General features: G+C 36.1%; 3 protein-coding genes and 1 long non-coding RNA gene across 5 annotated transcripts; all 4 read right to left on the minus strand.

Annotated features, from left to right (window-relative positions):
* Positions 1 to 221: 221 nt before the first annotated feature.
* ftr67 (finTRIM family, member 67) lies at positions 222 to 6881 on the minus strand. The gene is made up of 7 exons (XM_054625309.1): positions 6190 to 6881; positions 3380 to 3475; positions 3023 to 3256; positions 2039 to 2198; positions 1845 to 1946; positions 1260 to 1358; positions 222 to 706 (listed from the first exon to the last, which is right to left on the minus strand). Exons 1-7 carry the CDS (start codon positions 6793 to 6795, stop codon positions 639 to 641), a joined length of 1365 nt encoding a protein of 454 aa, XP_054481284.1. The 5' UTR covers positions 6796 to 6881; the 3' UTR covers positions 222 to 638.
* Positions 6882 to 10553: 3672 nt separating this feature from the next.
* Positions 10554 to 14526, minus strand: si:ch73-52e5.2 (protein THEM6). Its single transcript, XM_054596448.1, has 3 exons — positions 14443 to 14526; positions 12458 to 12992; positions 10554 to 11823 (listed from the first exon to the last, which is right to left on the minus strand). The coding sequence occupies exons 2-3, from the start codon at positions 12956 to 12958 to the stop codon at positions 11716 to 11718; spliced, it is 609 nt and encodes a 202-aa protein (XP_054452423.1). The 5' UTR covers positions 12959 to 12992; positions 14443 to 14526; the 3' UTR covers positions 10554 to 11715.
* A 1631-nt stretch (positions 14527 to 16157) lies between these two features.
* LOC129089164 (protein THEM6-like) lies at positions 16158 to 19010 on the minus strand. 2 transcript variants are annotated; one of them, XM_054596544.1, is made up of 4 exons: positions 18918 to 18993; positions 18595 to 18637; positions 16650 to 17157; positions 16158 to 16562 (listed from the first exon to the last, which is right to left on the minus strand). In XM_054596544.1, the coding sequence occupies exons 3-4, from the start codon at positions 17151 to 17153 to the stop codon at positions 16455 to 16457; spliced, it is 612 nt and encodes a 203-aa protein (XP_054452519.1). In that variant the 5' UTR covers positions 17154 to 17157; positions 18595 to 18637; positions 18918 to 18993; the 3' UTR covers positions 16158 to 16454. The 2 variants fall into 2 exon arrangements, with proteins under 2 accessions (XP_054452519.1, XP_054452518.1); XM_054596543.1 differs by lacking the exon at positions 18595 to 18637 and having other exon boundaries at positions 18918 to 19010.
* A 681-nt stretch (positions 19011 to 19691) lies between these two features.
* Positions 19692 to 21043, minus strand: LOC129089277 (uncharacterized). Its single transcript, XR_008531129.1, has 3 exons — positions 20979 to 21043; positions 20639 to 20775; positions 19692 to 20361 (listed from the first exon to the last, which is right to left on the minus strand). It is a non-coding gene; the product is annotated as an uncharacterized LOC129089277 (long non-coding RNA).
* Between the last annotated feature and the right edge of the window lie 135 nt (positions 21044 to 21178).

Genomic DNA, 21178 nt, shown 5'->3' on the forward strand with positions numbered 1-21178 from the left:
CGACCTATTATTGTTATTTGATGCATCATATTTTAAACAAAGGCACTGCAGTGTGTTTGTGTGCGCAGTAAACTTGTTATTCCACTTCTACACCAGAAACTTGTTGGTTCAGTATGATGAAATTGAAACCAGCCTCCATGCAAATAAACACAGCCCCCGAGAGTCTAGTCTTTACACGTGCATTGTTTTTTTTTTAATGTTAACATTACAAAAATCCCAATATGTTACTACACATGTCTGCAAAGCAAAATTGTAATGTAATTTAAATTAAAACATTATAAAAGCATTACCTTGTTAAAAAAAATTAAAACACGACTGAGTTTCCAGGCAATTTCCTTTCAAATACTAAAAGAAAAGATGGAGTGTTACAGTCATACGTCATGCTGCTTAATACTTTAAGTAAATGCATTGTTAATATGATATTCTCAGGCTTTAAATTGTCTTTCCCATCTGCACTATAATGCAAGATGCATGTACACTGTAGCTGATTGGTGAAAACACAACAACTAAATTAATACCAAAAGGTGAATTATTAAATATACAGTTCAAGAGTGTCAGTACAGATTTGTGTGAGAAGAGCACTGAGGTATAATGACATTCATTCATGTGAAATGTTGATTTTGATGTCCACTACAGGTCTATTTCCTCCTCGGGTGAGAGCGTCGCTGAAGGTGTCTCTGTCTGGATCCCGAGAACAGTTTGGTGCCTGGGCAGACAGAACAGCAGTTAGTAGTCTACAGCACCTTGTGGCGACAAAAACATTCACAAATCAAGTTACATATATTTTCTTGGGCGTGAACTTTAGCATTACTGTAAAAATGATCTCCACCTCAACCATCTATCATCTTGACAAGCTGCTTTCTTAATTACACATCAGTAATTGTAGTCCACTGATAGAACACTCTGACAGGGTTTATTCTGTGGCCTCATGGGTACTTTTACTTTTGATACTTTTAGTACATATACTGCTAATATGTTTGTACTTTTGACCTAGTAAAATTATCAATGCAGGACTTTTATTTGTAACGGAGTATTTTTATAGTGATAATAAGGATTTTATTCAAGTAAAATATATCAATACCTTTTCCTCCACTGCAGGATTTATGTTAAATATACTGAATTTGTTTCTCCCCCCCCCCCCCGTCATTTAATAAACATTTGTGATACAATTTGCATTTGGTTTTGCTCGTGTAAAATGTTCTCTGGTTTAATGGTTTAATGCTGAAATACCTGTACATTTTCATAATAGCTGTATTTACCAAGTGGTGAGAAGGCAAAGGTGGGCACACCAGATCCAGGAGTGAGAAAAGGGTTAAGAGGGTTCACAGGAAATTGGTCTAGGCCAGCTGGAGGGATCACTGCAAGCACAAAGAGAACAAACACAGTTACTGCAAAGTCTCCCACATCCACACATCTGTCAGAATCTGCAGCACTTCAGCAGATTCAGCAAACTCTACTATAAACAAACATGTTGAGTAAGGTGTTTGTGCTGAATGATATTGTGATAAGGATGGGATGCACACACAGCATTTCTTCAGGGTTTAACATGTTTAGTTGTTGTTCCATTGTTTAGTCCATGTTCCATTTTTAATATTGGATAGAATGCAATCAAAGTATGAAAAATATCAATGAAAAGCAGACTGAATGGTATGGCCTGGAATGATTTACCACCAAGTGCTTGAATTGATTGATATTCATATCCCATTTTTGTTATAACTAGTTTATTAAATGCATCCCTGACTACCAAAAGTATTGAGGTGTTTTGACACCTGTATTGAAAGCTGTAATTGGCTGAGTCATCAAAATCCAATTTTAAAAACGAGCATGGCCAGTTTTATACTCACTTAGTGTTGCTTCTATTTGTGCTGCTGATTCACCATCACTGGGCTGTGTTGTGTCCGGCTGTACAGCAGGGTTTGGAGGACTTACAATCACTATATCCCTCACTACAAAAGAGAGAAAATCACAGAGTTTGATACATAATTTGAATCAGATAAAAACACTAATTTGATAAAAAAACAAAAACCTTTGTTATTACCTTTCTCATAGATGCAAACAAATCCTCCCTGGCAGACCTCCTGCAACAGTCCTTTAAAATCTTCCACAGCTGTCATCACTGGGCCAAAGGTGAGGTTGGGGTCAACAGTGACCAAAGGCAAAGCTGGCAGCACAGGTGGAGCATGGAGAGACTGACAACTCTGGAATAACAAACACAGAGACAAAGCGTGTTACTGTGCTGGAAATCTGAACAAAAGATCTGCCTGTTAGGTATCCAGTGCTGGAGGAAGTATTCAGTACCTTTACTTAGGTAAAAGTAGTAGCATCACAATAAAAAGATACTTCAATACAAGTTAAAGTCCTGCATTCAAAAATCTTATGCACTGAAGTATTGACAGCAAAATATACCATAAGTATCAAAAGAAATGACTTATTTGATGGTATTTTACTTAGTATATTGTATATAAAACCTTATTTTCCCAAAACAAGTGAAAAAGAGATCTGTAGTTGCAGTGAAGATACTTTTGTTTTTAAAATCAACTTGTCTAAAAATGTTCTACACACGAGTCTGTAGTTTGAAACAAGGAGAAATTGGCCAGTTTGCTGCAATAGAATTATGAGATATTATGAAATAAGTTTGTTTGCATTTAAACAGCTTGGAATTCTACAGCACTTATTTTTTACTTTTTTTTTTAAACAAGACAATACTTTAAGGACTAAAATGACTCAATAAACAATGTGCAATTGTGCGCTGAATGAGGCATCATACTTTATAAACTAATCATTTGTTTTGCAGGTAAAATCTATATTTGCAGAATAACTAGTAACTTCAGATGTCATGCATTAATGTAGTGAAGTAAAAAGTACAATATTTTCCCCTGAAATGTCATGGAGTCGAAGTAAAAAGTAACAGACAATACTCAAGTACAATATTGAGGTGCTGTTACTTCACTAAGGCATATTACTTGAGTAGATGTACTTAGTTACTTGCCACCTCTGATGGTATTAATCTGAGCATCAGTACCTGAAGGAAGCGGACGTGGTCCTCGGTGTGGGAAAGTTTGTCCAATTCAGCCTCGTTCTTCTTCAGCTCTGCGATCTCCTTCTGGATCTTCTCCAGCAGCTGCTCAGCCTGACTGACGGCGGTCTTTTCCTGGGCATTGATCAGCTCCCTCACCTCGAAACGCTTCAGCTCGATCGACCGGATCAGTTCGGTGAAGAGGGCGTCGCTCTCCGCCGCTGCCACCCGAGCAGAACGCTGGAGGGAGACACAAAGCGAAGAAAAGGAATCATCTAAACTGTCTCGGTGTGAACTGGAGGAGGTGAGGCTTTTTAAGCATGTATGTAGTGATCTACTGTATTTATATATCAGTCCACTTACAGAGAGAGAGAAAATGGCTTGTCTGATCTCCTGGGCTCCCTTTTCCCTTTGATGGATCCTCAGATGAGAGCTCTGCTTCAGGTCACCAAGCTGCCTCTGAGGAAAAAATGTAATGAAAACTTGAAATTAAAGTTACTTTAATAAATAGTGATCTGAGTATCTGCATAGTTACATTACGCCATTTTTCATTTTCGAAATACAACTGATTTCATTATATTGTAAATGTAATAGCTTTTTCTCTGTCAGACCAGATTTAGTCCAAAACTGTACTTAAGTTTTCAAACCAGGACTAGTTTAACATGGAGACCATAAAGACTGTTTAAAACCCATAGTTAAGATCTGACTCTTTTATTTTAGTTGTGAAGACTGAATAAAAGAGTGATTTCACTGCCATCCGGACCACATTAGGCATGGTTTACAACTGTACACATTACAAATTTTTTTTTAATTAAAATCTCTTATGACAGTTTTAAAACCATTATACTTGAGCATTTTGAATGCCACTTGTACTGTTTTTTCATTTTTTATTTGATTTAAAAATTGTGTGTTGTTGTAATTTTTTGTGTTTTCCTACACTTATATTACCTTGAGTATTTAACAAATGGTAAAAAAAGAATTGGTGGATGTATATGGTTGCCTACAGAGACTATTAAAATCATATAATTATATACCCACACAGCTTTTCCTCCCCAAAGACCACAGTAGACCAGACCTACAACTCTACACTATACAAAAGTTTTTGAAGATATTAAAACATTTGACTTTTGTCATTTTATACCATTTACATTTTTCTTTAATATGGAACCAATGTATTTAGTTTGTAAAGTGTGTGTTGTTGTGGATTCCTGGGGTATTCCATACTCCAACCCTACAGTACCAGTCAAAAAGTTTGGACACACCTTCTCATTCAATGGTTTTTATTTATTTATTTTTATATTTTTTTCTACATTGTATATTAATATTGAAGACATCTAAACTATGAAGGAACACATATGTAATTATGTGGTAAACAAACAAATGCTCAACAAACCAGAATATGTTTTATATTTTACATTCTTCAAAGTAGTTGAATGAGAAGGTGTGTCCAAACTTTAGACTGGTACTGTATATGTTAATTTGTTTTCCTGAGAAGGAGACCTTGATCTCAAAGATACTAGCTTTTTTTAAATACAGGATAAAATTAAATAAAACATTAAGAAACATGTAAAGTGAAGGAGAATTTCACTGTTTTTTTTACACCACATAGATCCCATCAGACCAGATCTATGTTAAACTGATCAGCAGCCTTGTCTTGAATCAATCAGATGCTTTGTTCTGATTATCTATCTTTATTTTGTTGTATAGTATGTGTATTTATTGTCTGTGTCTGTGTAGTTGTATAGTATGTGTATTATTGTCTGTGTAGTATGTATGTGTATTTAGTCTGTGTAGTTGTATAGTATGTGTATTATTGTCTGTGTAGTTGTATAGTATGTGTATTATTGTCTGTGTAGTTGTATAGTATGTGTATTTATTGTCTGTGTAGTTGTATAGTATGTGTATTTATTGTCTGTGTAGTTGTATAGTATGTGTATTATTGTCTGTGTAGTTGTATAGTATGTGTATTTATTGTCTGTGTAGTTGTATAGTATGTGTATTTATTGTCTGTGTAGTTGTATAGTATGTGTATTTATTGTCTGTGTAGTTGTATAGTATGTGTATTTATTGTCTGTGTAGTTGTATAGTATGTGTATTATTGTCTGTGTAGTTGTATAGTATGTGTATTTATTGTCTGTGTAGTTGTATAGTATGTGTATTTATTGTCTGTGTAGTTGTATAGTATGTGTATTATTGTCTGTGTAGTTGTATAGTATGTGTATTTATTGTCTGTGTAGTTGTATAGTATGTGTATTTATTGTCTGTGTAGTTGTATAGTATGTGTATTTATTGTCTGTGTAGTTGTATAGTATGTGTATTTATTGTCTGTGTAGTTGTATAGTATGTGTATTTATTGTCTGTGTAGTTGTATAGTATGTGTATTTATTGTCTGTGTAGTTGTATAGTATGTAGTATTTATTGTCTGTGTAGTTGTATAGTATGTGTATTTATTGTCTGTGTAGTTGTATAGTATGTGTATTTATTGTCTGTGTAGTTGTATAGTATGTGTATTTATTGTGTGTAGTTGTATAGTATGTGTATTTATTGTCTGTGTAGTTGTATAGTATGTGTATTTATTGTCTGTGTAGTTGTATAGTATGTGTATTTATTGTCTGTGTAGTTGTATAGTATAGTATGTGTATTATTGTCTGTGTAGTTGTATAGTATGTGTATTTATTGTCTGTGTAGTTGTATAGTATGTGTATTTATTGTCTGTGTAGTTGTATAGTATGTGTATTTATTGTCTGTGTAGTTGTATAGTATGTGTATTATTGTCTGTGTAGTTGTATAGTATGTGTAGTATTATTGTCTGTGTAGTTGTATAGTATGTGTATTATTGTCTGTGTAGTTGTATAGTATGTATTGTCTGTGTAGTTGTATAGTATTGTCTGTGTAGTTGTATAGTATGTGTATTTATTGTCTGTGTAGTTGTATAGTATGTATAGTATGTGTATTATTGTCTGTGTAGTTGTATAGTATGTGTATTTATTGTCTGTGTAGTTGTATAGTATGTGTATTATTGTCTGTGTAGTTGTATAGTATGTGTATTATTGTCTGTGTAGTTGTATAGTATGTGTAGTATGTGTATTATTGTCTGTGTAGTTGTATAGTATGTGTAGTATGTGTATTCCCCCCATGGGGATCAATAAAGGAACATAATAATACTCATATACCTGCTTGTGTTGTATCTCGGCCTCTGCCAGCACCGTGTCGTGGCCCTTGTGCTCGTCTGTCAGACACAGGTAACAGATGCACTGCTTGTCGGTGCGGCAGTACACCTCCAGCAGCTTGTCGTGTCGGCTGCAGATCGTCTCCTGGAGCTTCTTGGAGGCCGACACCAGCTTGTGTTTCTTGAAGGCAGCAGACTCGTAGTGTGGCTGCAGGTGGAGGTCGCAGTAGGAGGCCAGACACACCAGACAGGACTTCACCGCTTTGTGCCTCCTCCCTGTGCACACGTCGCACTGCACGTCTCCGGCCTCAGCGAAGCTCTGGCCAACAGTCGCAGTCGTCGTCGTGGCTTCTTGCAGTCCAGTCTTTTTGAATTTCTCCACCACGTCGGCCAGCATGGTGTTCCTGGCGAGCAGTGGCCTCGGGTTGAAGCTGTGTCTGCACTGCGGACACACGAACACCCCGAGGTAGTCGTCCTGGTCCCAGTAGTTCTGGATGCAGTCCGAGCAGTAGCTGTGTCCGCATGGGATGGTCACCGGGTCCCGCAGCACGTCCAGACACACCGAGCAGTTGAACTGGTCCTTGTCCAGCAGCAGGCCGGCTTGAGCCATCGTAAGGTCGGAACAGAAAGGCTGGAAACGAGAAAACACGAGAGACTGACTGACAGACAGCTGCTGCTTTGTTTACAGGAAGCGAGCAGATGGCCGAGGAGGCATTACCGGAAGCAGGGGATTTAAACTTTAAAGATCCCTTCATTTCAAAATAAAGGTAAAAAGATAAAGAGGTTTTTATTGTCATTGTAGTGATACAACGACATTTCGTTAGGTAGCCCTCAGCCAGCCAGCAGCAGCGAACAACAAACACAATAACAACAATATACAACACAATAACAACAAATACAACACAATAACAACAAGATACAACACAATAACAACAAGATACAACACAATAACAACAATATACAACACAATAACAACAATATACAACACAATAACAACAATATACACCACAATAACAACAATATACAACACAATAACAACAATATACAACACAATATCAACAATATACAATATACAACACAATAACAACAATATACAACACAATAACAACAATATACACCACAATATCAACAATATACAACACAATAACAACAATATACAATATACAACACAATAACAACAATATACAACACAATATCAACAATATACAACACAATAACAACAATATACAACACAATAACAACAAGATACAACACAATAACAACAATATACAACACAATAACAACAATATACACCACAATATCAACAATATACAACACAATAACAACAATATACACCACAATAACAACAATATACAACACAATAACAACAATATACAACACAATAACAACAATATACAACACAATAACAACAATATACAACACAATAACAACAATATACAACACAATAACAACAATATACAACACAATAACAACAATATACAACACAATAACAACAATATACAACACAATAACAACAATATACAACACAATAACAACAATATACAATATACAACACAATAACAACAATATACAATATACAACACAATAACAACAATATACAACACAATACAACAATATACAACACAATAACAACAATATACAACACAATAACAACAATATACAATATACAACACAATAACAACAATATACACCACAATAACAACAATATACAACACAATAACAACAATATACAACACAATAACAACAATATACAACACAATATCAACAATATACAACACAATAACAACAATATACAACACAATAACAACAAGATACAACACAATAACAACAAGATACAACACAATAACAACAAGATACAACACAATAACAACAAGATACAATATACAACACAATAACAACAATATACAACACAATAACAACAAGATACAACACAATAACAACAATATACAACACAATAACAACAAGATACAATATACAACACAATAACAACAATATACAATATACAACACAATAACAACAATATACAACACAATAACAACAAGATACAACACAATATCAACAATATGAAACACAATAACAATATACAACACAATAACAACAATATACAACACAATAACAACAATATACAACACAATAACAACAATATACACAACAATAACAACAAGATACAACACAATAACAACAATATACAACACAATAACAACAATATACAACACAATAACAACAATATACAATATACAACACAATAACAACAATATACAACACAATATCAACAATATACAATACACAACACAATAACAACAATATACAATACAATAACAACAATATACAACACAATATCAACAATATACAATATACAACACAATAACAACAATATACAACACAATATCAACAAGATACAACACAATATCAACAATATGAAACACAATAACAATATACAACACAATAACAACAATACACAACACAATAACAACAATATACAACACAATAACAACAATATACAACACAATAACAACAAGATACAACACAATAACAACAATATACAACACAATAACAACAATATACAACACAATAACAACAATATGAAACACAATAACAACAATATACAACACAATAACAACAATATACAACACAATAACAACAATATACAACACAATAACAACAATATACAACACAATAACAAGATACAACACAATAACAACAATATACAACACAATAACAACAATATGAAACACAATAACAACAATATACAACACAATAACAACAATATACAACACAATAACAACATATATACAATATATACTTTTAAATCACTTCTTAAAACACATTTTTACAGAATGGCTTTTATGTGATGTCGTCGTTTTAATGTTTCGTTTTCATTTGGTCTTAGTATTTTATCTTATATTCGTTTACTATATTTTACCTATTTCACTTGATTTTATTTATTTTGTTCGTTTATTTGATTCGTTATTTCATTTTGTTTCTTAGTTTAGTTTTATCCTAACGATTGTTCTAATGTTTCTTCTATTGCACTGTTTTGCTGGCTTGTCTGTCGAAGCACTTTGTAAACCTTGTTTTTAAAAGGTGCTATATAAATAAAGTTATTATTATTAATATACAACACAATAACAGCAATATACAGATAAAATACACAAAAGGAATGAAAACTTTACTATGTACAGCAGGTGAGTATTTAAAATTCTAAATTTGTGCAAACAGTGCAGTGTAAACATTGGTTTTGGTTGTGCAAACATTGTATAAAGTGTATAGCAAACAGAGTATAAAGTGTATAAAAAGTAACTAAAGTAACTTCAATGGTGTCATATATTTGATGGCTGAAATCACTCACTATAAAAAAAATGGAAACAGTGTTATGAACGTTTCTTATTTTAAGTATTAGTTTGCTTCTGCACTGTACTTTTGCTCTGGTTTCTGCTCTTAGATGCTTGTTTAAGAAAGGAGATGCACTTATGACTTCTGGTGACTAGTAGTTCTCTTGAATACCTATGTTGAACACACTTATTGTAAGACACTTTGGATAAAAGCGTCTGATAAATGAATGTAATGTAATGTAAAAGTAGGCTATTTGTGTTGTATATGTACGCATGTACTCTACTATACTGAAATACAATTTGGAGGTATTGTACTTTACTTGAGAAGGCTACTTATATTTTCTGCTACTTTATACAGTACCAGTCAAAAGTTTGGACACACCTTCTCATTCAATCGTTTTTCTTTATTTTTATTTTTTTCTACATTGTAGATTAATATTGAAGACGTCCAAACTATGAAGGAACACATATGGAATTATGTGGTAAACAAACAAATGCTCAACAAACCAGAATATGTTTTATATTTTAGATTCTTCAAAGTAGGTGAATGAGAAGGTGTGTCCAACCTTTTGACTGGTACTGTACCTATGTTGAACACACTTATTGTAAGTCGCTTTGGATAAAAGAGTCTGCTAAATGACTGTAATGTAATGTAAAATGTAATGTACTTCACTTTAGTATGCCACTTATATTTTCTGCTTCTTTATGCTTTACTCACCTAGAGTGGCAAAATGTTGCACTTTTAGATTATTTTCAGATTAATAATACAAAATACAAATCAGCAAATACATAATGATGTATTATCAGCTCTACTTTTACCAGCTGCAATATTAAAGTGTTTTCTAAATGCATACTTCCTCAGCCCCTGGTAACACATAATGTATGTTATGAAAGAATAAATGTTCATACTGTAAATACTTTGTGAGGTACAACTACTGGTGTTACCACAAAACCACTATACATTAGTAGGTGAGGAAATTGCTGAATAACAAGCACTTAAAAAACCCAGTCACAGAAACTGTTTACAATGCATTTTTTATTCAAAATGCCTTTAAATAATTAACAAACACAATAAATAAAGTTTGGTACATTAACTAATTTCAATAGATAAATAATATAAGTGGAAAATAAAAGGACAGTGAATATATTCAGACTTGAATAAATCCAGCAGGATTTTCAGTGTATCAACAACATACATAGCAGGTTAGACATACATCTTTAACAATTGATTTTGTTTCCTCTTCATACAGAACAATACATTACTTTGGTCACAAATAAAGCTTTGATGCATTAAAGGGAAGGTTTCAGATTTCAAAAGGCCAAGCATCGTCCAACATCAGTGTTTCCCATGCGTTGCAGGTTTTGAAAAGTTGCCAGCAACCTCACATTAAAATTAGCTCATCATGCCCGTTCATTTGAATTTGAGCACTTTCTTTTAGATTACACACAATTCCAATCAAGAAGCCCACCCTTTAAATGCATGTTTTATACAGTCTGTAAAAGAACAATACAGCACTGATCAAAACGATCCTTCAAAGTCGAATATTCCCTTTCTGATTGTGAACAGGAATTCAGTTTGTCTATTCACCTGGGTTACTTTGTGCAAAATGCTGATGGGAAGATTAAAACAATTGACAGTACATGGTGTCCATTCAAGTATTTCATCACTCCTACGCTTTTAGTTTTTTGTAAAAGGTATAATTCTCTGCAATTGTAGCTGTAAACTATGGCTAAGCAAGAGAAACAGGCACAAAAAAAATATTCTGTTTGTTTTAAAACATGCATTGATGTCAGTGGAAGATTTACTTTTGCTCTACATGCTTATCTGAAGTCAGAGGATTCTGCTAAAATGAAAATGTCTAAAGCCAGTCTACAAGCTGCAAGGATAAAGCTACTTTGCTGTGTCACTTTATTCTGAGAGAACTTTCAATATGATCCCAATGCATATAGTGCATTTTAAAACGTGGAATACCTTATAGTTCAAGTTTTCATACATGTATGTTCAGTATTTCTGTTCACATCAAGCAAAAAAATAAAGGATCAACTCAAAAACAGAGATAAATGGAATCTTTTCAGTCAACTAAAAACTCTCTACGATGTTCACTGCTTGTGTGCATGTATGTATACTCTATATGTGCGTGCAATGTAAATGATATTTGGGCCTACACTCATGATCCAGGGTTTCATGGTGTGGGACTTCACTTGTTTTTCTCTTCCAGTCCACTCTCTGCTCTCAGAGCCTGGCTGCTGGCAGAGATGAAGCTGATCCAGTGTTTGAGGTCTTCAGGAAATTCCGGGCAGTCAATCTGCACAAAAACACAAAATGACCAGAAACAAATTAAAAGAATAAAGCCACAGTCCAGAAGCAAAACAAGCAAAACCTTCCCAGGTTCCAGCTCCCCAAAATGGAAGAATCTGATGTTTGTCTCTGACTTGTGTGATAAAAAATTGAATACCGTTTGATTTCTAACTGTTGGTCACACATAACGTAACATAATATTTGAAGATTAACTTTGGATTTTATGAATGAGTGATGGACATTTTTTAACACTTCTTAGCCCCATTGACAGAAGAGCTCGAATGATTAGTTGATCAATCAATCAGCTGATTAAAAAATAACTGGTAACTATTTTGAGCGTCAGTTATTCCAATAAAAGGCAATATTCTAACAAAAATGCCAAATATTTTCTAGGTCCATTTTCTGAATTTTGCAGATATGCTGCTTTTTCTTTCTTATTCAATAGTAAACCATTTTTTAAAAATATTTTTGAGTATTGTTTGGGGAAAAAACAACAACTTGATATCACCACTGTGGGCTTTGAGAAACTGTAATATAATAATAATAATCTGCATCAGATTAATTGATGTTGAAAATTGTCATCGGCTGCAAACCTATCACACTCATACAAATTATTTTCTCTATTTCCAGCTATTCCTCACCTTCCTTTTGCAGACAAACTCGAGAATGCTTTCCGGGCTGCAGTGCACCACGTTCTGCCTGCAGAGCATGATCGCAGAGACAAAACCATCTTTCTTGGACACAAAGCGCTGCTCCACGTAAAACGCCTTCTCATCCCATCCCACTATTTTGGTCCGAATCTCAAAAGCCTCACGGAAGGCCAGGGAGCGCCGGTACCGGATGGTGGAGGCGCCTACCACCAATCTGGCCCCCAGTTTACGTGAAGCCATGAACAGCCCGTTTCGCATGTAATGGTGGAAGCGGGCAAAGTCACACTCCCTTAGATATCGGGAGTTGTTCATGTGGCCCATGTAGTCTATATCATGGGGGAGGACCATCCCTTCAATGGTTTGCTCAGCCAGCATGTCCCGTACTCTGGGTTGGAACCACGCCTCGATGAACACCTGGGCCCCTCGTAGGAAGTACCATACATCCAGAGTGCAGAAGAGCAGGAGGAGGGCACCCAGCACCAACAGCAACATCTCTCTGGAACAGTCCAAATAGGATCCGATAAACCTTTATTGATCACCAGGGGGGGACAGCAATAGTAGAGATGAATAGAAAGTAAAATTAAATATAAGAGGTACATAAAATTACAATAAGAATAGAATAAAATATAACACTTTACAAAAATATTTGGAGTCAAATTTCGAGGTAAAGTGACATGGTTTGGTAGTGTACAGGGTCAGCAAGTTCATGTTAACAGAGTACACCAGTCTGATGATATTATTAAAAAGAGATGTTGTGCTCATTACCAGGCTCATACTTGTATTTTGAGTTTCTACTAGAAGATGCTTAGATCTCTGGATGTTAAAAAGACTCTGGGTTCATGTTTACTTCCTGCCAACTGTTGTTATTCACACTGCAACATGCAATAAACTGAGGAGCATTTACAATGTTTACATTAAAAACGGTTAAAAGGGTCTAAGTATTAGTAGCACCTAGGAACTCTTTTATCATTTAAAAAAAAAAAAAAAAAAGACACAAAAATCAAAATTTATACAATATGGGGCCTTTAATTAATGGAACTTTGTTGTTTGTATAGAATTGCATTATACGGATAACACAGAATATGCCACAGAAATCAGTCACATATTGACATAATATAGTATAATAGGGTAAAGTGTGATCTGAGGGGATGTGATATGAGATATAAGATAAGATAATCCTTTATTAGTCCCGCAGCGGGGACATTTACAGGATTACAGCAGCAGGGAGGATAGTGCAAAGAAGAGACATAGTAAATAAAACAAGATAAAAAATAAGCAATTATAAATAAGCAAATGAGCAATAAAAAACCCCAGTAAAAAACAGTAAAAACTGAAATATTATATATACAGACAGAAACTATTATAACTATTGTATTGCACAGAGTATTTGTATTGATATGAGATATAGTATAGGGTGAAAGGTAGTAAGAACGTAATATGATATATGATATATGCATATAGTACAGCAATTAAGCATAGAAAATCAATTAAAATGCATTAAAAGGTATATAGCAATTAAACAGTTGATAGCAGCAATTTCCTAAAAACATGTTAACATAAAAGGAGGAGGTGTTTTCTAAATGCTTTAACACACTATTCAACATTAATCGGATGCACCTTTGACCTGTCAATGTCAGTGCAGATGTGTGCAAAAACAACACACAGGTTTTCCAGGTTTCCACACACGTTGGCTTAACATTACAGCTACAAACACGGAAGCATCGCCATCACTTCCCCCATAATGACCCTCCGCCTCACCCTTGAGGGCTCGTTTCAAACGAACGGGGGCGCAACTTGCTGTGACAGCCAAATCTGTTAGCTTAGCTGCTAGCCACCAGCAGTGGGTGGCCTTTGCAGAGAAAGAAAAAATAATAAAAAAAGACACCACACTCTTTGCATCGTTTTCTCACTGTCAACATTTAAAGCACAAGCACAAATACGGGCGACGTATCTTTGTTTATAGCTGTGAAACTTACCGTGCGTCCAGGAGAGAGTGCTACCATCGGATGCGCTACAACTTAGAAGAAACCGGTAGAATGAATGAACATAACTTCCGGGTGTGTGACGTCACTACTTCTTCTTCTTCTTCGGGCAGTTTAAAAAGGCAGCGTTCTTGGTGGTGCAGTACTGCCATCTGCTGGAGTAAATTAACTTCTACAGTGGACAAATCTCTCCTCATCCACTTGGAGAGTGTAAGGACAGAGGGTTTAAGATAAAATAAAAATAATAATAAGAGAGGATAGTGCAAAACAAGAGACATAGTAAAAGAAAGACAAGATAGAAAAAACCCCCAAGTATTATAAATAAGCAATAAAAACAGTAAAGAATCCACAATAACTGAAATATTATATATACAGACAGAAAACTATTATAACTATAATTGCACAGTGTATTGTATTGCACAGGTTTTTAGTGTCATGTGTCATGTGGTCTGCTGGGAGCAGAGTCGGTTGTGCAACCTGACAGCAGCCGGAAGAAAGGACCTGCGGTACCTCTCCTTCACACACCGGGGGTGAAGCAGCCAGAATGTCCTGCATGCGGTGGGAGGTGTTTTACAGATTGCTAAGCTTCTCGAGTCCATTTATTTGTGTTTTTAATTTTTAAATTTGTGATCTTGGGCTAGTTAGTGCGCCCATATGCAGATTAATAATAAACTGGACTGGACACATGGGGCTGTGCAGTGGTTAACACTGTCGCCTCACAGCAAGAGGGGCCCGGGTTCATTTCCCGGGCTAGACAACCTTCTGTGTGGAGTTTGCATGTTCTCCCCGTGTCAGTGTGGGTTCTCTCCGGGTTCTCCGGCTTCCTCCCACAGTCCAAAAACATGCAGCTAAGGTTCATTGAAGACTCTAAATTGCCCGTAGGTGTGGATGTGAGTGTGAATGGTTGTCTGTCTATATATGTCTGCCCTGTGATAGGCTGGCGACCTGTCCAGGGTGAACCCTGCCTTCGCCCATTGACAGCTGAGATCGGCTCCAGCACCCCTGTGACCCTTAACTGGATAAGCAGGTTACAGAAAATGAATGAATGAATGAATTTGTGATCTTGGGCTAGTTAGTGCGCCCATATGCAGATTAATAATAAACTAGACTGGACACACAGCACTGACGCCCTCTACAGGAAAGGACCGAGCAGGCTGTTCTTCCTGAGGAGGCTGAGGTCGTTCAGTGTGTTTGTAATAAACTGCTCAAGGCATTCTACCAGTCTGTGGTAGCCAGCGCCTTCTTCTTTTCAGTGGTGTGCTGGGGTGGTGGCATCAGGACTGGAGATGCCAACAAACTCAACAAGCTGGTGAGGAAAGCCAGCTCTGTGGTGGGTCTGGAGCTGGACAGCCTGGAGTCAGTGGGTGAGAGGAGGATGAAGGCCAAACTCAGAGCCATCCTGGACAATCCCTCTCACCCGCTCCATGAGGAACTGTGGCAGCTGGGCAGCTCTTTCAGTCATCGGCTCATTCTGCCCACTGCCATCAGACTGTACAACAACAGCGGAGACCACAGTCTGTCATCATGCTGACCAGCCCCCCCCCCCCCCCCCCATGTGGATATACTGTACATCTTTATTTTATTTTTTATTGTATAATATGTGTATTTATTATCTGTTTCTCTGTAGTTGAGCTGCTGCAACACCCGAATTTCCACCATGGGGATCAATAAAGGAATATATCTATAGTGAGGGCATAAAAGTGCAATAGTATTTCAAAATCTGTTTTATTGCAGTCGTTATACACAAAGATTAACTTTATACAACAATATTACTTTATTATTACTGATTGCGTAATCAGTTTCCGGCCTCTCCAAACAATCTAGTGTGCTAGTTTTTTCCAGTGTTGACATGTATTGGGGTCTTAGTAAAGCTTATATTCAGATGTGTAGGCACAAGTGTGTTTAAGTCAAGTCATTGTGAACAGAAGACAAATGTCCTTTTAATCCTGAGCTGGTAAATAAGCTGTTATACAAAAAGCTTATCTTAAAGATGTCCAAGCAATGTCTTATTTGTTCTTATCGTCTAGTCCACCCTCGGCTCTGAGGGCCTGGCTGCTGGCGGAGATGAAGTTGACCCAGTGCTGAAGGTCCTCTGGAAACTCAGGACACTCCACCTGCAAAGGAGCACACCATAGACTCAATGTCCCTCAATAATCAAAAAGGTGTCCAACTGACATGTGTGTTAATCATTCGTTCCTTACCTTCCGCTTGCACAGGTGCTGCATGATCTTGTCTGGGCTGCTGCGTATGACACTCTGCTTGCAGTACATGACGGCACACACCAACCCATCTTTTGTTGACACAAATCTCTGCTCCAGGAAAAAAGCTTTGTCATCCCAAGTGACGACACGACTACGCAGCTCGTACCCCTCACCTATATACAGAGCCCTGCGGTAACGGATGGTGGTGGCCCCCACGACCATTGAAGCTTTGAGCGCTCGCAGTGCCTTGAACACCCCGTTACGCATGTAGAGAGAGAAGCGGGCAAAGTCACACTCCCGGAGGTAACGAGCGTTGTTCATGTGGCACATGTCGATGTCATTGGAACTGACCCGGCCTGTTCGGATCTGCTCTGCAGTGACGTCCCATATTGGAGGCTGGAACCAGGCCCGGAGGACCACGGCAGCCGCCCGGAGGAAGTACCACACATCCAGAGTACAGAAGAGAGCCAGCAAGGCAGCGAGCACCCACAGCACCCACCACATCTCTCTGGAGACAAAGGAAACACAGCACACAGGCAGAGGAAGGCTGTGGGTTAATTTGATCAGTATATGTGATCATGAAGCCGAGCAGAAGATGTATCAAAGTTATGGTGATTGAAAAAAAAAGTATCTATTTTGCAAGAGGTAAAAGTGAAAGTGAATGTTAATGAATAATTCAACAGCATGTACTCATCATATTGTTACATCCATAAAAGAAAGTGACAAAGTAACCATTAATATTAGTTACTATTAGTGCCCAATTTGCTACTGCTAATGTGTTGCTTTGAATAGCAGTTTCTCCAGGAAACAGGCATTTCTTAACTTCTCAGCAGTATGAGAGGGAAATTAATTTGTCTGAATTAAAAAAAAATATTGAATTTAATAGATTTTTTTCTAGGTTGTTTTATATGAAATAATATTCTGATTGGCCCGGAAGCACAAATGGCAAACAGGGGCTCTGTATCTGCTAGAGACTCACTTAAATGCAGTAAATCAGACCACAGTGGTTGATGTTTATAGTGGCAAATACCTTTTCACTCTTTTTTTTATGCAGGCATGTATATTTAATTTAATGTATCTGGCAAAAGGGAGAGTAAAGTGTAGTGTTTAACTACCAAAACATGCAATATGTTGGTGTGTTTTAATGGGGTTAATCCAGGGTGAGTTACCCCTAATGTTGACATGACAGTTTTGTATTACATTACAGAATCAGATTCAGCTTTATTGTCCAAATATGGGCTCTCATAGAAGGAAATTGGACTATTTTTTTTATAAAAGGTGAAGCATAGACAGGTTGGTAGGTAAACAGGTGTACATTTAAATATGATATGAATATATATAAAAAGCACCACTGACCAACAATAAAACAAGAAATACAATGACTCTATACAAGTCGAGTATTCTGTAATTTGTAAATAAAGATAGATATTTCTTTATTGATCCCCATGGTGGAAATTCGGGTGTAAATAAAACTAATTGTGCAAATACAGTACCAGTCAAAAGTTTGGACACACCTTCTCATTCAATGTTTTTTTTTAAGAAAGGTGTACTCTACTATACTGAAATACAATTTGGAGGTATTGTACTTTACTTGAGAAGGCTACTTATATTTTCTGCTACTTTATACAGTACCAGTCAAAAGTTTGGACACACCTTCTCATTCAATGGTTTTTCTTTATTTTTTATTTTTTTCTACATTGTAGAATAATATTGAAGACATCCAAACTATGAAGGAACACATATGGAATTATGTGGTAAACAAACAAATGCTCAACAAACCAGAATATGTTTTATATTTTAGATTCTTCAAAGTAGTTGAATGAGAAGGTGTGTCCAACCTTTAGACTGGTACTGTAAATAAATACCTCATTAATATACATGGACTCAATGTTTGTGGATTACAGACAACAGATCCATTGTGATTTCAACATGACTTCCTACCTACCTGTGGACCGGTTCTGCAGGAATGGCAGCTATTGGCTCAACGTCTCAGGGAATGACCACATCACATTTGAAAAGATTATTATGAGAACATCTGTGATTATAGATGGATAAATACAATAATTCATACTAATTAACTTTGTAAAATCAGTGCCATGACTGCAGATTTCCCCGCTGCGGGACTAATAAAGGATTATCTTATCTTATCTTATCTTAGAACTAGTGTACATGAAATCACTGCAGTGAGTCTAGACAGTAAACTACTGCAGTCTGAGAGAAATGCTTTGCAAGAGTTTAAGAAAGTTTCCAATATCCACTAAGACTCACCTTGTTTCCTTCCTGCTGTATCCACTCAGATCTGCAGAGTCGACAACATTCAATCCAGCAAATGTGTAGAACCGAGAAGTTTGTGTGCACGTTTAACACGTATCCGGATACAGAATTCAAAATAAAAGCATTCATGACGTAGGCGATTAGTTTAAACGGGAAGAAAGCGAACAAACACAGCTTGTAACTTTTAAATTTAACTCAGTCAGTTTGGAATGTTGTACAATTACACGTATTTATCGTTTGTTCGGGCCTAGAGAGCATTTAACATATTGTTCTTAATTCAAGGAAATTTAATTTGAAGAGTGATTCACTTCCTTTCTTGTTTGGGGCGTGACGTCATGGTTGAATCGGAGGCGGTGATTGGTTCCCTGGTTCAGTAGCGTGGCCAGTCCAGAGCCGTATAAAGAATTGGACAGTCTATACTTTTGTGTTTATTTAGTATTTAGTTATGTAGTATTAATACTAACAACTCACGCAATGATAGTAATTCAACCAATTAAGTCTCGAACTAGAAATAAAAGCCCATCTTAGTCTGAAGGAGTCTTGGAGAACCACTTGTCCTATTTTGAATCATCAAATGAATACAAATCTTACAACCTTTACCTTCATTTAGTTTTTATCCTCAACAGTGTTCTGCAGTTTTATAAGTGTACTTAATAGTTTTGATTTGCATGTGACAGAGTTCATAATCTTTTAAAATGATCACATGCAAATTAAACTTTGAAATGTAAAACGAGATAAAGAACTGTTGAAAGTTGACAACCTTTCTGAGAATCATTTTATTGAGAGAAAAGTAGTCTTTAATAGGTTTTGCTTCAATATTCATCCTTTCACTTAAAACAATCAGGTTAAATACAAGTTCCACTTGGGTGTGACTTAATAATCAGTATACATCATAAAATGCTGCATGTATTACGCAAATCTTTTTTTCTTCTGCCATCACTAATACAACATGCAATGAACTGTTGTTTTGATTCAATATATTCAACATTTCTACAACATATTTAAATGATAAAACAGTGAGTAAGGAAATAGCACAGCATGGATTAAAACAATGAAAAATCAAACGGTAACAAGTAACTTTTAACACAATCATCCCAACAGAGAAAACAAATAACTGTCCATCGATGTTCATTAAAGTTAGAATGAAAGATGAATGATTAGTTACTTTAATGAAAATAATCTGCACAAACCTTTCCCAACTGACAGAACAAAGAACATACCAATATAAATCCCAAAAGAAAAACTTGCAATGATAAAGGATTAAGAGTAGCTGGTTGATTTTCTTTTTCATAATGAACTGTAAAACTACTCCGCTGTAACGTCAATCTGAATTTGACGAGAACGGTGATCCGTCACCATTTTCTTCATGTCCTGGTCTGCTCTTATGTCACTCATTTCAAGCTCATTTCCTGGGCCAGCGGTCGGATCGTACTTGTGTCTGCAAAAAAAAAGTTTAGTCGACCGTGAAAATATATGGCAATGCAGCTGCTGAGACTTTTTGTGTTTGAAATCCATTAAAAGAAGGATTCATATGCAACTGTGTGTTTTCTGAACATGAAATCTTAAGTAAAGAGGTAAAAAATGAAACACCAAAGTATGGTTTACATTTTGTACTACCTTGTCATTTGCAAGTGCCTTCATCATTTCAAGTGTTGATTGTAGAAAGAAATGTTAGGTAACCGTACAGGCCACACATTTTTAGTAAATTAACTCACTGCTTCAGGTGTTCCTCAATGGCTTTGCGTTCATACACAGTACCATACACTGTTCTCACAGGGTCAACAAACATCTTCTTAGTGAGTGGACAGATCAGATGTTGGGGTATAAACTGTGGCACCGGCTCCACCATTGTCTTTAAATAAAAACAAAGAAAAGAAGCACTTTAAATAAATAAAAATATATAAATAAGACATATCAAACAATATGTATGTAGCCCTGCCTAAATAATTCATTTAGACATTAGGATGTTAATAGTTTTTACACAAGTTAAGAATGTATTGGTAAAAATAGATCCATATGAAGAAAACAGTTAAAATAAAGAATCATAATCTTTACTGTTCAAAGGTTAGAGTTCATGCAAATGAGCATAGTTTGGTTAATATGTACATGATCCGCATGTGTTCAGCCCAACACCCTGTTAGCAACGTCATATGTCAATCTTTGTATTTCATTGTTTAATTGGATGTTCTGAATCTAACAGCCAATCGAATCCCGTTCTCCAGTAGAGGGGCGGGGCTTAGGGGCGGGGCTTAGGA

This window comes from Anoplopoma fimbria, chromosome 3 (genome assembly GCF_027596085.1).
Source record: "Anoplopoma fimbria isolate UVic2021 breed Golden Eagle Sablefish chromosome 3, Afim_UVic_2022, whole genome shotgun sequence".
Classification (NCBI taxonomy): domain Eukaryota; kingdom Metazoa; phylum Chordata; class Actinopteri; order Perciformes; family Anoplopomatidae; genus Anoplopoma; species Anoplopoma fimbria.